General features: G+C 41.4%; 1 protein-coding gene across 1 annotated transcript in view; it reads right to left on the bottom strand.

Annotated features, from left to right (window-relative positions):
- Nucleotides 1-13,536, bottom strand: part of GRTP1 (growth hormone regulated TBC protein 1) — a 36,458-nt gene extending 22,922 nt beyond the window's left edge. Inside the window, exons 1-3 of the mRNA XM_032100504.1 lie at nt 13,426-13,536; nt 11,783-11,934; nt 5,674-5,832 (exon numbers count right to left, since the gene is read on the bottom strand). Coding sequence (XP_031956395.1) covers nt 5,674-5,832; nt 11,783-11,934; nt 13,426-13,463 — 349 coding nt within the window. The 5' untranslated portion in view covers nt 13,464-13,536. The remainder of the gene's footprint in view (nt 1-5,673; nt 5,833-11,782; nt 11,935-13,425) is intronic.
- Nucleotides 13,537-17,440: the final 3,904 nt, after the last annotated feature.

Here is a 17,440-nt window from a genome sequence, read left to right as displayed (position 1 = left end):
CAAGGACTGGTGGAAGCCTTCCCTAGTTTTATGAAGGATTTTAAACCTTCTTTTATTTAGTAACAGTATTTTAGTTTAGGGGAAGGGGATGGAGAGAAAAAACAAGATACAAGAGCTAAAAGACTTTACTCTTAATAGAAGATATAGGGCATGGTCCTTGTGCCAGACTATTACTTTGAGCCCAAGAGCAGAGGGTCCCATTCCCTCTCCATCCTACCCTTTCTGCTCCATTTGCATGCTCTCCCTCTTCCTCCAGTTCTAAGGCTCCTCTAGCTCAAGGTGAGGGAACTCAACCCACTCCACAGGCACACACAAGCCAATACATTTTATCATACTAAAAGATGAGGGTCAGAGATTACTTGAGGCAAATGGCAGGAGTAGGCAAGAGCTGTTCATTTGGCTTCACTGCTTATATCCACTTTAATACATCTATTCCAGGGGAGACATCCAAATACTTCCTTCTCATGCTCTGCACAGCCTACCCTCTGACCTACTGTCCATTAATCTGCTTCGTTCTTAACGGACATTACTGTCCAAAGGAACACAGCTTCAAACTGGTCCAGTTTGGGGGAAAAAAAAAATCGGGATTCTTTTCAAGCAGCAAAATGAACATTAGAATCTTACACTGCTAAATAAATCCCAAAATTATGACTGTCTTGTCATTATGTGCAGATCTGCTTATAAATAAACTAGGTATGGGAGCACAGAATCAGGAAGAAGGCCACAATGAAAAGATTAACTACTCTTTTGTAGTAAATTTAGATTAAATCCCAACAGAATTTTTTTAGACAATCTTTCAGCACTCAGAGGTGGCAGTTTTATGCTGCTGTGAAACAAAACCAACCAAAAGCTTTCCTGCTGATTCATCTCTGTGCAGGAACCATGAGAAGACCATTGGCTTCTTTCTTCCCTCTCATGGGTCTGCAGTATTTCTACCTCACTCAGTAACATAAACAAAGGCAGAACACATCAGCCTCAGTTTATAAAACAGATGTCTATTTCGGTACCAAGAATCAGAGTCATTGATGTTATTTCTGGAGCAAAGAGATTTGAAAGCGCAGTCCAGAAAACCAATGCTTTTGGAACCAGTCTCGTGCTTTTCCTACTTAGGGTACTTCAAAGGTCAGGCATCTACAGGACAACCTTCTTCACCTTGCTATCTCATCCTTCCTTTTTGTCCTGATTCTAGCCACGATAGGGTTAATTTCTGCAGTAGCTGGGAGGGGGTGTGGCTATAGGGCCTGGAGGTTGCTCTATACCACCTCATCACTGCCAGGGGGTGGGAAAGGGACTCTCTTCCAGGGAGAAGGGGTTCCCATTCAGTTGAGAAAGTGGCAGAGGTATTGTCTATTATCGTGTGCTTTCTTTCTGTGTGAATTGTTTTGTATACCTTTTGTTATTAATATTGTTGCTGTTACTGTTTGTTTTCATATCTCATTGCTGTTTCCAGTAAATTGTTCTTATCTCAACCCATGATCTTCGCCTTTTGTCCCTCCAACTGGAGGGGGGAGAGGGACCAGCATGTGGTTTTAGAGGGAGTACTAAATTGGAGAATACATTTCCTAAACCATGGCACTTTTACTTTCATATCCAGGTGCTTCTCACTATGAGACGCAGGTGGTCAGTAAATTACACAAGTATTTTTATAACTAATATATTCTACTCCACTTATGGCCACTTCTTTGCTACTCCTACATCTGTGATGTGCATCTGCTCTGAAGAGCTTCAAGGCAGGTAATTTTTTCTTTTTTTACATAGTAGAGAGCAGAGCAAAAATTCACCTCATCTGCCAACTACAAGCATTCAAAAACTCCACTGCATATCCAGAATTCAAAAGTTCAAGCTTTCCCCTGCAACACCTGGAACTATAAATTATTTTGGAGGCTTGGGGGGTTTGCTTGTTTTAAGTTAAGGCCAAGTTTGTTATTAACTAAAGTCAGAAAAATTGAGCCTGACAACCCCCACTAACAAGTAACAGCTCAAGAGCTTTCAGCAATCAAGAAAGCCAATAGAGTTAGGGTTTTTTACAATATTGCCACTGTATAAATCTGAAAAGCACGTGCATAAATTCCAGTCCCCTTCATCCCCAAAAGATGACACTAGAATTAGAGAAATTGCAGGAAAGAATGGCAGCAAGGAAGACCACAGATACAAAATGGCTACCATATATAGCACAAACCCAGGTGGATTAGAGCTCCTTAGTTTGGAGGGAGATGCTTAACAGCATTGAGACAGCACAAATCTGCAAAATCATAAGCAAAGTAAACAACATGAAAAAGGAGCAACCAGAAGGGTTTTTGTGAATTTTTTCCCATCCAGCATTATTAGGTACAAACATGCAGCATATGTCTTGGCAACTCTCCAAACCTCAGATGACTGGAGACTAGGAAAAACATTCTGAGGAAGTCCTCCAGTTCCCCCTTTAGCTGTTCTGATAGACGAAAGACCAGATGAGGCAGCAGTTTGAATATGACCTGATAGGGCTCCTCTTACAGAGAGCCACAAGAGCTGGCACTGCTCTTCCCCTTCCTCTCGAATGGTTAAATGCTTTAAACTCACCTGAAAATTCCCAACTTCCACTAACAGTTTAACATTCAGAGAAGCTTCTTAGTGCTTTGATAGTAAAATATTCCCTGTCTCCAGTGAAATGACAATGACCATTGTTTGAATTACTTTTCTGAACCCATCATAAACTCAATTAAGATCCTACAACCACCATCCAATCCTCAGTCAGATCCTTATGCCAGCTGTCACACGGCACAGCACAGGCTCTGGGACTGACTGATAAAGATCAAACCCTGGGTTTCACAGCACCTACAACTCCTCCTCATGAAATACAAGAGTGTAAGCACGGATTAGCTGCATGTACGTGCCTGAGGACTTGCAGGCATACTCCAAAATTCAATGGCCAGCCTAAGGGGAGCTTACTCCAAGGAAGCTACAACTTATACTCCAGTCTTTCCGTACCCAGCATGTAGCCTCTGCATTAGGAGGACAGCCACTTTTTATCTTACATCATCATTTGTGCTACTAAACTTGACTATAATAGGGCATGAAAAACAAAGTGTAGTTGGAATGCATGCCCTTCTAAATGTGTACGTAAACTAAGACACGAAAATTTAGAGACCTGGATTCTTTAAGATCTTTTTTTAATGGTTAGAGTAAGAAGCCTGTTCTCTCCGACATTTTTCTTAAAAAAAAAGTTCAAACCACAAATAGCATATTAAATAAAGTCAGCAATAAAGTTCATCAGTTCAGAATCAGGAAATTAAAGGGCAAAAATGGTGAAAGAAGAGATTACAGATTTAATTAGCTGAAAGACTTCTGTTGCTATTACTAGTCAGATTTTTCTTTAAAGATTAGACCATTTCTTGACACAATCTACCTGCCCTTTTTAACCTGATTATACCCATTAAAGACTTTCCCATATGAAAAAAAGTTCCATACTTAAAAATTGTTTGCAGCTTCTGGGCATGTAAAAGAAACAGGACACAGAGACTCATACACATTTTAAATTGAATTTGAAATAAAGTCTTTGGTTGGCCTTGTCCTCCTGCCCCTCCCCCTGGAAAAAAGTGTGATTGCTGTTCTCTTGTTTATAAACCCCAGCATTGTGCTGGGCTGTAACTTTACAGCTAGACTGTGGCAATGAACACAGCACAGTTGCCTGAAAATTCTGGAAACTGCAAACATGAAAGCAACAGTAGTACGATTCCACATCTTACCTTGGTCTACTATTAAAAAAAACTACAGTAATGGGAAAACAACACTTGAAAAAACATAATGAAAGGCACCAATTCACACTGAAAGAGTCCTCAGCCAAAGCCCACTATAAAATGTGCAGTGAACAGGAGCACGAGTTCATTAAACACACTAACCACAAAGTTTACATTCACCTTAAGTACTTTGTTCCTTTCATTTCTCCTACGGCCACACTAGTTCTTCCTTTCTGAAGGAAAATCTACCATTGGAGTGTCTGAGGTCTTAATTTCATTTTTTCCCCTCCAATAAAGTCTTCCAAGCCATTCTTCTTTTCCCTCACTTGCTCCATGTTAATTTTCTCTTCTACAGTTTTCCAATCAATGCAGTAGCCCTTCCAAAACTTTATTTCGTCCATAGTTCACAAAGGGATCTTTATCATTACCCAGTATTTTTCCTTCCCCCAGAAAAATATTTTTATTTCATTTTAACCTGTGTGGAAAGCCACCTACTGATCCTTCATGTCTTTGTCTAGTACTGGAAAAAAGTTGTTTTCAACTCTCTTGCAGAAATTTTACCCTAGTTGAATAGTTTGACGCTTCTCCAGACCCTTACCAAGGCAGGCTTTAGAAAGTCATCTTACTAGCTCCCTCTTTATTCATAGTAAGAGCTCTACTGTTTCAAGTTCTGAGCAGGATATAAGCCTGCAGATTTCTGGCTAGTCTCCATATTCATAGGAACATGAAGTTAATGCTCCAACACACCTTACTAAGGCATGTAAGTCCCAAAAGCCCAAAGTCCCAAAAGCCCATAGTCCCATGTAGTCCCAAAAGTACTGCTGTTGAGGGGAAAGGCAAAGAAGAAACTCTGCATAAGCCAAGTGTTTAGATGCTTATTCAACTCGAATAAAAATCTATAAAGCCTAAACTTTAGGTACCTGAGTTTTTTGCAAGAGGAAAAAGACAACCTACCTTTCTAACCAAATAACCTCAGCATTGTTCCAGAGCAGAGCCCAACCTCTTGACTTTTTAATTGAGCAATTCAGCCAATATCAGCTTCGCCACAAAGGCTCTGCTGTTGCAGGTTTCAGGACAAGTATCAGTTACACCAAACTCCTACTTGTTTGTCCTCACCTACTGCCTCTTTTTTCTCCCAGTGGGCCAGCCCAAGGTCTCACTGCCCTTATACCCTGTCATCAGTATTGACCACTGATCAATGCTCACAGAAAGCACACATGAAAATGGATCAGTAGAGCAGGGGTACACTTCTCCCAGGGATTTACATTTAGTGTTTAATATTTCATGCATCAAGTGGATTCCCCCACCTGTCAGTTTAGCAAATTCCTTTTTAAACCAGTTCATACTTCTAAACTCTGCAGCACAATAACAAGTGCCACAACTCTTCTAAACCTGCAGCATGGCACATTTCATTTAGTGTCCTTGGTTCTTATGTTACAAGAAACAAATAACAATTGTTCCTCATTCACCATCTTCGCACCATTTATAATTCATATAAATCTATCAACAGCTCTTTCTTAGCAGTATTTTTACTCAACCTGAAATCCTAGCATACTTCACCTGCCTCATATAGACCTCTATACCACATCTTCAACCACCCCTGCTGCTTCTCCAGTGGCCTGTGGGACAGAACTAAGGAGAAACAGACTCAAAGGTAGGTGTCATGGCTCAAAGATACAACTCTTCACTTAGATGACACTATAATGTTTTCTAGTTTATTCCTTCACAAATAATTTCTCATCTTTCTTAAAAACATTCTTTAATGCTTTTAACCACATGATGAACCTGGAAAGATCTGTGCTGTTGAAGAGCTTACGACTAATCCAATTTAAGTGTTAATTCAGCACTTAAACCACTACTACAGAAATACTAAGTTTTCCATGACATAACTTTATCTCTAACACTTAAGGACATAGGATGGATAAATACAGATAAACAGCATTATCAAGAGAATAACCTGTTTTGATTGCTTCAAGCAGCTTGTCATTCTTCTCTCCTTCAAGCAGTCTCTGGTAATACCCAGGGTTTTGTTCCATGTTGGCTTGGGCCCCACTCACAATCATCCAGATCAATGCACGGTGTTCATTGGGGATGCCTTTCCTGATATATCTCTTCACTGCAAGACAAGAAGTTTGGTTTTGCTTGTTCATTTTTTAAATAAATGAAAAATACCAGCTGTATAACTCTTTTTTAAATGAGCAACCTAAAGTTAAGAAGTCATAGGAAAACTCTTGACTAGAGATTGTTTTCTCTCCTATGCTACCATTTAGGATAAGCATTTACTTCTCAGCCGCATAGTATATTTTAGATTCATTCCGAAGTTCTTGTCATTCAGACTCCCCGCCAGATCTCCAGACTCAGGTTTTACTCCGTCCTCACTTCCCTTGTTAGAATTTTGAATCCTTTCCTCTTCTTCTGCCTTTCTGGATGGAGATACGAACAGCAAAGCTCCCTCTTGATCTTTGTCCTTTTTCATTCAGATAAGCACTGACTTGACTTTTCCTACATCACCAGTGGCCTCTGACATGATGGCTCTGCCCATTCAGCTCTAACATCAATGGCCATGTTAACATAACCCTAGGGCTTCAGCTTAGCACCTGACCACTGAAATACAGCAGAAACTGAGGAATATTAAATACGTGCCTCCTATCTAAATGAGCCCTGGAAGAACTGGAGATGTGAGCGAACAGCAGATGATTTTCCCTAGAATAACCGGGGAAGTCTTTTCCAATCTAAAGTAGCTCTTATCCCCTGCATAATTTTCATCATTAGGGTGTGCTTTATGGTTTTTTTTTAAGCAGATGATTCAGTGTAAATAACTATGATGCAAGATTACAGGAAGAAGCATCAGGCTACTGGCAATGAAAGCAGCTTCCTCCTGGGAATAGTATGAAAAATATTAATAAGGAGTCAATGCTGTTTATGGGTATATAATCCTAAATCAGCTTACCTTTCCTGACCCAAAAAGACAGCTGAATGTTTGAGATTCTTCTCCTTTTTTGGGGGGAGAAGAAAATGACAAATGAAACAGACATTTCTTACTAAATGAATCAGGTTGTATCAATAAAAGCATCAACTTCTCCTCTCTACATTTTATGGGACTCAAATCCAAGTGGAGAATTTTATTCCACCCACACACTACCACACACAATATCACTACCTAGCCAGGTTTTATTCAATCACATAGTTCTGTAATAAATACTGCCTAAATTAGTATTTACTAATATACTACTAATATACTAAAATACTGCCTAATTAAAGGCCTTAAAAACAGCAGAGTGAAGCAAGGTTGTACAACTCAGCCAGGCACCTTCTAAATACATTCCACCTAATTAGAACTGCTATCCTTTAGGACCCAAAGCTGCTTCCCCAGCATCACCCAACATAAACATGCACATAATGACTATTTCACCCACCTAAAATCTGGTGTTTTCTCTCAAAGAAACATATTTGTAATAAATACCTGGTCTTTAGAGTACAGTTTTTGTTTCACTTTTCAATGAGGATTTATACTACAGGCTACAGTCTCTACAGTTCTAGCTGTAAAGCACCTTAATTACAATCTTCTTTTAGACTGGAAATAATTTACTTGTTTCCATGGTGGTTTAATAATCCCCGCTTCATCTTTTTTACGAAGTTTTGAACTCTAATGCTCAAGAAATCCTATAAATTGACATAGCAAATACAGGAATGAGCATCAAGAACCAGTCCCATTTAGGTTAACAAGAGACACTCAGATGAGCCTAGAAACAAACTTACTGGCTAAAATACTGTATTATCATATTTTAACACATAATCCAAATGGTATTTTTTTCTGGAACAATTTTAAATTCTGGAAGCATAGCCAACATCGATATCCAACAATACACATCAAATCTAAGAGAAGCATGGACAAGCCTTTGACAGTGGCAAAAGGGGAAAGCAGCCTGCAGCACAGCACACACTCATCATTCCTCAGTGTCATCATTTGCATGGCAATTGACAGCCAGGGGCTTGTATCACCCCAAGTGACTACTGACCCAGCTCTCTCATTCCCTGAGGAATGCAAAAGCCCTTTACATTGTGCTTTTTCTCCTGACACCATTAGTAATACTTGCATTCAGAAGCAGCAAAGTAGTTTTGAAAAGAAGGACAGTCGCAATTTAATACATATCACATATATATATATATACATAGATACAGATATATCATCTTCTATACACAGAATTGTGTTCATACAAATATGTATGTATAGGCTCTCTTCCACATTATCCTTGGGAACGAAGAAACCCACAACAACAGTTGACACTGCAGAATATCCTCCCACTGTAACATCTAAGAAGCTTTCCCAGATGAAGCCAGATCATGCATGGGTCTCCACCCACACATCCAATGCCAGTTGCTTGACCTCAAAAGTAGAACTGTTGAATACCCCCAAGCCCCAAGTAAAATTCTAGTACATACATAGGTAAGAAATATCTTTATGTAAAATTTTTGCCTCTGTTCATTAACAAAATATTAAACATCAATTTTTATGAAACCCTCCCCCACTCTTAATAATTCAATTTCCTCTGACAATTACTGCCAGTTTCACAAGTTTAGAGTCACACTTTATGAATGTGTTTTCCTTGTTACAAGAAAAAACAGCTACCTGATAGGGTAGGAGTCTAAAAGTGATGATAAATACCCAAAGTAACTTCAAGAGAAAAGTATGAAGAAAATAACATTTTTCTAATACTGTACACTACTTATAGTAACAAGATGTAAAAACAAGTCACTTAAACCTGCCTGTCCTTGTTTGATGGTAGAATATGAGAATTTTGGAGACTTATGCTTCAAGATAAGTGTTGTATTACCTTTTTCCCCCATTAACATTGTTTCACTCGACATCATAGACTCAGTTTATGTAGCAAAAAAAAAAGCCAAAACCACCAACATTTAAAATCAAAAATTATCTCATCTTAAAAATATTAGAAGAGCGTGATTTTGAGAAGCATCTGCACTTTTACTTTTTCAGTTGCTAACAATTACTGTTGAATGTTGAGGAAATAGGAAATAAACTTGGGCCCTAGAAGAAAAATTCTACAAAAGAGCTGCAAACAGCATACGAGGAACTGAAAGCTTTATTTCATGAATACATAACAGAAGAAACAGAGCAGATCAGTGCTGTAAATGTTCAAGTTCCAGTCAAACTGACTTTCCGTCCACTAAGCCCTGGGCTGGAACAGAAGTGCCCCTGTTATAACTATTGTTTAATAAATTTACTTTTCCCTTTCACTGTATTTTATCAAAGACCAGAAAGTGTCTTCTGCTACTGGTCACTTTTGACAAATTCACTAAGAGCCAAATTGTTTTGTGTAGCATGAGTTTGGTCAGAATTAGGATACTTTGAGCAATTATGTCAGACAGTTTGTTGCCCACCTGTAAACAAAACAGAGCAGAAACCTGTATTTTGGTCCCATAAAGACAGAGCTGAATGAAGCAAGGAAAAAAATTAAGAGGATCTCAATAGTGGCAGAGGGAGAAGGAGAGAGGAAGAAGGCAAGTGACAAACAGTGACTATAAACTCTCATGTGCAGCGGAAACAAGGTGAAGATAAGGGTAGGGGGAGAAACAAAATAGCAGAAAAATAACAAAAAGGAAGAGACTGGAGAATGAGTGAAAGGAACTGTCATCCAAAAGCCCCATGACCCACCCTGCCAGCAGGCTGCAATACAGAACAACAGGATACACTGCTTAATTACCATTATTAAAATGTAGTCTAATTATTTTTCTTTATAGTGGAACAGAATTACATCCATTCAAACCACCCTGGATATGAGGCAAACTCAGTAGCATGTGAACATGCCACACTTCCAAACTGGAAAATTAACACAAGTCATCACTTCTTCCTGTTTGCCTGGGCAGGAATTATGAGCTTCTCTGTGTGTAGACAAATGGGTGTGGAACTACTGAGCTATCACACATACACTGCCTCTCACATGTCTACTCACAGCAGGACACACAACAGTGGTTTCACAGCTACTGCGTTCGGGGGGGTAAGAGGCAGTTCTAGCTTATGGCAGAGCCAGCAGCCCTGAGCAAAGCTTCATAGCAATGAAGTCAGGTCCTGGAGGAGGGAAATTCAGTGGATAACCTGCAGAGCTTCTGCTATTTGCCTGCAAGGAAATCACTGCATAATCATCTTGCAGGATAAAGCACACACCTGCTTACACAATTCCATGTGCATGTCACAGACTTCAATCTTAATAACGATATGAGAAGGAAAGTATTTAAAAATCAGTAATTGCACAGGTTAACTTTTCACTCTCCGCCTCTGAGGTATCAGCTGAGGATAATGCAGGAAGCTTTTTGTAACAACTCTGGATCTACACTAAGACTACATTTCCTCAGTATTAGTTATTCCTGTCACTCTCCCTGGAATTACATGTATATGTGAGAATCCATAGCCTACAAATCCAAGTATCTTTAGCAAAAGTCAGTAATGTCAAAGATGAGGCACCAGCCCACAAGGACTTGCACAGTCCAGAGCAATTGCCTGTGTCCCCTCAGCGGATTTATAGAATCCCAGTTTTCACAAAGAGCAGCCTGCTGGAGACAATTAAAGCCACGTTAAAGGCTGCTGCCATTATGTGCCCAGTGGGGCAGCATGACCATTGATTCTGAAGCCTGGTGGACAAGTTGAGATATTTGGTCAAAGTTTTGGCTCCAAAATAAGACCAAAGGCATTCACACTTTTAGTACAATCACAGTAACACTCTGTTTCTAAAATGCTAGAACTGGGAACACAAAGAAAGAGAAATGAAATGAACACACAGAAATTGCTAAAAGCTGCCAATGTTACCACTCACACATTAAGAGAAGGGTATGAATTGAAACTGAGATTATTTTTCCACAACTAGAAGACTAAGTTCTGCAGAATCTCAAAATCCTCACCAATTCAAAATGGCACAAAGTTATCACTACATTCAAACTTGACACCCCAAACAAAAGCATCTTTACAGCTCAAGCCTACATTTCCTGGAATTTCTCACCATTGAAATAGACATCTGTACACAAAATACACTGTTATATTTAAAATGTCTCACTAGTTATCATCCCATTTCTGGTGCCAAGGGAAAAAAAAAACAACAACCCCACAACAACAAAACCATCAGAATCACCAGCCAAAGTCTGTACCTGGAGCACAGCTCTGAATACTTCAGCTGTGTTACAGTCAATGTCTGATTAACGTTTGCTTAATTTCACTCACTTTTTCTTTAACATACTTACAGACAACTCTGCCCAACTCCAAAAGACACCCAAAGAGAAAGCAACCTGAATATCACCATTAAGAGCAAACAGGAAAATTTAGATTCTTATTTGAAAACATAACCCAGGGAGAGAGTGGGAGGAAACCCCACCCTTTAGTTTCACAGGATTCCCTGACACCTTCTGACTCTCTCTCTGTATTTCCACCTGTATCTCTTGCAAGATAAAACATTGCTAGAGGTTTTCATGCTCTTTGAAGCAGACATTAACACTTCCATCAGCATGGATACAGTGTTGCATCAGCCCCTGCATAAATCTTACTTTCTTCGCTTCCTCAGGCATTCATCGTCAGTTCTTAGTACACACCTTTTTAGCTGCATGCTCAATGTCATTTTACAAAAGAAGGATAAGGAGAGCTGCAAAATCTCAGCAGCCTAAGAACTGTCAAAGAGACAGCAACTGAGAACCCTAACATCCTGATCCCTGGGGTTCAAGACAGCATCTTCTACATAATCTCATGTCTTTTTAAAGAGAGTACAGAGTACAATACAGCAAACAGCTGCAAAACGGTATCTTGCAGTGCCAGTGGCCATAATATCTGGGTTACAGATGTAACAAGATATTAATGTGCTGAAGAAGGATTACTCCTTTGGAAGGTTTAAATCAAATCCCTCTAACAACAGCATACTTGCTTGTGCACTATTACTGTTTATACTACTGGTTTTCATTTGAAGACAGAAATAGTATTCAACATTCAAAAACACAAACCCACTGAATACCATTTCTGTTGATCCCAACATAATGCATATTTACCTATAAAAAGACATGAAGCTCACCTTTTAAACTCTTCTGTATACTGTTATTCCCCTTTAGGAGCTTGGACCATTTTATTGCTCTTCTAGTGAGTACCACTAGGTATCTGGAAAAGAATGCTTCATAGGATGCATAATCAAAGTCTTCTGGCCTTTCAAACCCATATGGATCAACCCTGCAAAATAAAAAAAGAATTCCTGTAATAATGTTTCTACATACCTACAGCTGGAGAAAAAAAAAAAGGCAAGTATGCTTTAAATAACTTCCAGTTGCTATTTCTAAAAGCAGCTCAAGACTCCCTCCTCCCAACGAAAACCTACTTTACACAAACTGTTACACTCCATTTAGCATTTAAACTTACTGTTTAAGTAAATTAATTTAAACATGCACTGTTCAGTCAGTTTTACAGATTTCACTGTTTTTTTAAGTACAGAGTTTGTGGAGCAAAGGACCCATTGAGTGCAAAACTGACACAAAATTATGGCCACATAAAAGTCTGGGAGGTATTTTTCACCACAATACAGGCAAACAGTTGAAAAGTATAAGGTATAGCACAAAAGTTCGAATATGACTTGAACTCTCTTTCCACACAGTTCTGTGCACAAAAATGACAACAGAAAGTACAAGTGTAACAGGTTACAAAGATTATTTTTTAAATAGGTAATTTCTGAAATTATCTTCATGAAAATATACAACTTGGAAAAAGACAAATCCTTGTGTCAATCCACCTTCTTCATATGTAGTACCAAAATGCTTATTTTATTATCTTTTACAGTTGTTCAATGTTCAGCACATTATCTCAGGCAGCACAATACTGACAGAGTATCAGAACTGAATGGCTGATTTTGTTTTAACATATCAACTCACCTTGATAAATTATATTTATGGCAACTTCCCAGGGTGCTCTATACCTGCCAATTACCACCTGAGTACAGGACATTAATGGGCTTCACAGAAGTTAAACAGGGAGAGGGATCTGTCTAGTCAGACAAGGTTTCAAGTTAGACTTGAGGGTTTAACTTCCCAAAACACTGCCTGTTTCATTCATGGTGAAGGAATTTGGCCACGGAGCAGCACTGGAACAGCCTTGGGAAAACTGGCTCACGGGAGCGTCACAGGTAGTAAAGCATGAATCAGATGAGGAACAATTAAATATTCAGACCTCAGATTGTTACTACATTGTTGGCTGCTTAGAAGAGTCACCTTAATATTCAGGTACTCCTCAAATCTGACACAAAAACCAAAGGTGTAAAAAGCACCGAGACCCCCGACACAGATTGCTCTGAAGACACAGAACATGAAAACACGCACATACAAAAAACCCCCTCACACGTCCATGAACACACATCTCTTATTTACGACTGCGACTGCCCAGGCAGCAAGTACAGATTAATTTCATGCTCCACTCCATTCCTAAGGTAGAAAGGGAAAACAAAGAGTGAGGACGCAGAGTTTCAGGGAAGCCACCTTCCCCGGCTGCCCTCGGGCAGGGAAGGTTGCGGCGGCCGCTCGGTGCCCTCAGCCACCAGCCGCGCCTGGGCCGGTCCGTGGGGCTTCCCCCGGCCGCAGCACCCCGGCAGGGCCGGCTCCGAGTGCTCGGGGAGGCACAGCTCGCCCTCCCTGCACGGCTGGCGCGGTCCGAGCCCAGCCCTGTCGGCAGCCCTACCTGTACGCCCAGTCCCGCCCGTCCTCTCGCCTCGCCATCGGCCACCCCGCTGGCGCCCGGCGGGCGGGCGCTCCCCAGGCCGAGCAGCGCCGCGGCCGCAGCCCCGCGCGGAGCTCCGGCTCCCCAGCTCAACTCTCAGCCGCCCTGCGAGGGGCGGGGGCGGCCGCCGGGCCCGCCCCGTGCCCGGGCCGCCACCGAGCCGGGCAGGGCAGGGCAGGGCAGGGCAGCTCCGCGCCCGCGGGGCCGGGCCGCCTCCCCTGGCCGGCCGGCCCGTCAGGGAGAGGCGCGTCTGCTGCCGATCGCGATTTAGATTTGTGTATTTCACATTTCGCTCACATCTTGGAGAAAACAAATACAAATGTTTCAGCACGAGGGAAATGTCTCACTAATACGGGGGGAGAGTGATTTCAGGTACAGCTCTTCAAACCGAAGGAATTTCCCCATAACCACGAAGAAGAGGTGGTTGCGTTATTATTTATGGGGTTTTCCCCCAAATCGTCACAATCTTCTTTTTAATTTCCTAAAATTATTCATTACGGTCAGAATCACAGAATATTCTGAGTTGAAATGGACCCTCAAGGATCATCAAAGCCCAGCTCCTGACCCTGCAGAGGACACCCCAAGGGTCACACCAAGTGCCCAAGACCATTGTCCAAACGCTACTTGAACTCTGTCAGGCTTGGTGCTGTGACCGCTTCCCTGGGCAGCCTGTTCCAGTGCCCAACCACCCTCTGGGGGAAGAACCTTTTTCTAATACACTGCAATATTGCCAGCTTTAGCTCCTGCTGATTAGTTTTCACCATAAACTAACATTCATTTAGATATTATTTAAATAATAAATGGCAGATTGTAAAAAAATGTGGATTAATAATACACAAAATTATACCAAAAAAATTGGCTTCCCCATTTCCAGAATCCACCTCTAAAATTAGCCCACTGTTCTTCATCTTTAGAGGTCTCAAAAAAAGCCTGAAGCCCACAAGGACTCAGCCCTACCTGACTGCCAGCAGCTTAATTCATAACACACTGCAAAACAGAAGGGAGAGTGCAAAATTATATCCCTGCTTGTCCTTTTTCGAATCAAGTTCTGACTTTGCACCCAGCAAAGTGCTTGGAAAATTACAGCTACTGCTTGGGAAACATTATCTTGTTCAGCCAGCAAGTAAGAGCTGCTGCAGACAACAGATGGGATTTCACAAGGGAGATCAACAGTTGCTCCAGCACACTCTTCAAGAAAGCTACCTCCCCTCTGCGGGATCACAGGCAGTCACCCACACAGAAACGTAAAAGTAGTTCGGCTCCAATGGCAAGGAAAAAAGATAAAGAGGTTTGTACTTGATTTGATTGCCATTGCAGTGCTGTGAAAATTTGTGATTGTTCAGCAAAATATAACTATTACGTTTTTGTGCGCTGGGGGAGGGAATTCTGTGCTTCACCGCTCATAGGGCTTCTCCTGCAGGAGCAGGGTCCTGCCCGAATTACTGTGCGGCATCACGAACGCGCTCGGGTACTGGCAGAACTGGAGCGTGATTGCAGCCCAGCCCGGGGAGAGCCGGCCGGGGCCCGTGCCAAGCTGCGCTTGACTCGCCGCCAGCGTTGCCTTGGCAGAGCGTAGGCAGAGGCACGCTCAGCAAACAGCTCTGCCCCAGCGAGATGGTCACAGTCTCACAGAAAATCCTTGGCAGAGGTGTGAATAGGAGGCAATGTTGTCCCACGGAAGAAAAGAAGGAAGCCTCAGTTAGGCAGAATATCGTCTTCTCCTCTAAATTTTGAAGCCGCAGGCTTTTTAGGTAACAGAGTTACACTTCAGCTGTCAACATCAGGCTCTTAAGTGCATATGCCCTTCAAAATGGATCCATCAAAAATTCCCTGCAAACAGCAGATTGTTTCTGTGATTAATTAAGGTACATCTGCAGTGCATCAAGGGTAGCCTTGTCTATAGCACAGTGTACTTTTACTCAAGCCTCAAATGTTATGAACAGTTTCTGTTGCCTTAACACAAACACAACTGTGTGGGTGATTCAGGTTTATGCCTGTTACACACAAAAGCTCCCATTAAGAATGCTTAGGTTATTAATTGATTAATAGAAATAATTCCTAAATTTCAGCACAATAATTGGATCCCTATATTTTGTCTGATAATATGAGCTAGCTCACTGTCTGGCAAGAGATAATACCTTGGTTGTCCTTACCAGGGTATCAATGCTGCTCTCTTCTGGGCAGATGATACCAGGTTGCTTTTAAAGGCATTCAAAGAAACTAATGCACAACCCCTCGAATCTGAAAACTGCATGTGCTTGGTGGTGTGATCAGCAGAAAAGGATACTATTTACTTTTGATCCTTTACTTCTGAAGGAGCTGGTGACAGTGGCAGAGTGCAAAAGGGCAGGCTTGGTTAACGTTCAGACCAGTGAAGCTCACAGCCTTCCTATCTGCCACCTGGTGCAAAAGGAAATATACTTTATATAACTTCTCCCACACCCCGTTTTTGCATCTGAACCTTATCCCTGAAGTTTTTATGTTATGGTGAATATGTTTGGTAGAAATTCTCATTGTTCTGCTGCCAGAGTAAGTCCTTAAAATAGTGACTTCCCTTTAAGGGTAGGCATTTAGATGTGCTCCCTGCAAAGGCAGATGGAGACAGCAGATGAATGTTTCACTGGCTGAGACGTTCAAAGCTTTGCTTTTCTCATACCCTGCATTTTAAGTGAGCAAGGCTTCCCTGCTTGTGTTTGCAGAGCAGTTGCTAAATAACAATACCAGGATGATTATAGGGAATTATAAGGTAGAATGGAGTTGTGAGCTGTAAAACCTGCCTGCAGAGGCACATGGCAGCACAAAGGAGCCCATGGTGGCACAGAGAGGCTTGTCTCCACCAGACCCTGGGGGGAGGAGGTGTCACAGGGCAGACACCTACAGAGAGGAGCCTGCCGGGAACTGACGGATGGATGGGTGAACAGTGAGTGATCATCCCATAGAAGGACACTGAGAAAGTGTGCTGCTGATGTGGCACCATGGGATAGGTCACACCATATAAAGAAATAACTGTGCCTTAGAAAAGTGTGTAAAACCAACTCACTCCTTTGAATAAATGATTCAGATTCCCTGCCGGTCTGGGTCAGTCATTCAATCGCCGACAGATGATCCTCAGCCTTATCAGGAATTAGTCTGGAGTGGCTTTATGCTTCCTAAGGCTGTGAAATGTGTGCTACATCACCCACGTTTGGTGTATCAGCAGTGCTGAAATGTGGTCCAGCTCCTCACTTAACATCCCACAGCCACTGTTACTTTTAAGGCCAGACAGGGAGAAGGGGCATCAAGAGAAATTCCCTAATAATATTTGTGCTGGAAGTATTTTTTGACTGCCTGTGGGGACCATAAGGATTCTTTATCCATCCAAGAATGGAAGAAATATATCTATTATTTTATATATCAGAAATGTGTCTGGCGTTTTTTCCCCTGAGGTTCTTTTTTGCTGGCTTCAGGGAGGCCAAAGAATATAAATTGTTAGGGGAAAGAAAAGCACTATAAGACCAAGAAACAATAAGGTGTGAATATAAGTGTACATGGATATAGTGTGCCTAATATTTTTGAAACAGGATGGGTGAATCTGCTCATAAGAAATACCAGTGAGAAACACCATTTCCAGCAAAGGTAGCAGCTCTGCTTTTTCAGATCCAGACAGGAGTTTAAACTCTTTAAAAAACCTTAACTTCTCACAAAATGGTTTAATAGCCCCTGTTTAAAAAATAAGAAAGCAGCAGCATTGGAGAAGAGATAAAAAGATAGTTCTCACTACTGACTGGGTGCTGTGGTATCCTAAGTAAGGGATGAAATTCCCACAGCATACGTGGCTTCCCTAGGTCATCTGATTTTCCATACAGCCACTCACCTTTGTGTCTGTACTTAGTTAACCACACCACACAAGAGTAATCTGCTTCCTTGGAACTCTACTCTGCATCATTTGGCTTGAGCTACTTTCCCGTGACCTGAAGTGAATCTACTGCTCCATACT

This window comes from Corvus moneduloides, chromosome 2 (assembly GCF_009650955.1).
Source record: "Corvus moneduloides isolate bCorMon1 chromosome 2, bCorMon1.pri, whole genome shotgun sequence".
NCBI classification, from domain to species: Eukaryota; Metazoa; Chordata; class Aves; order Passeriformes; family Corvidae; genus Corvus; species Corvus moneduloides.
Note: the sequence above shows the minus strand (reverse complement) of the source record. Positions and strands in the feature narration are given on the sequence as shown.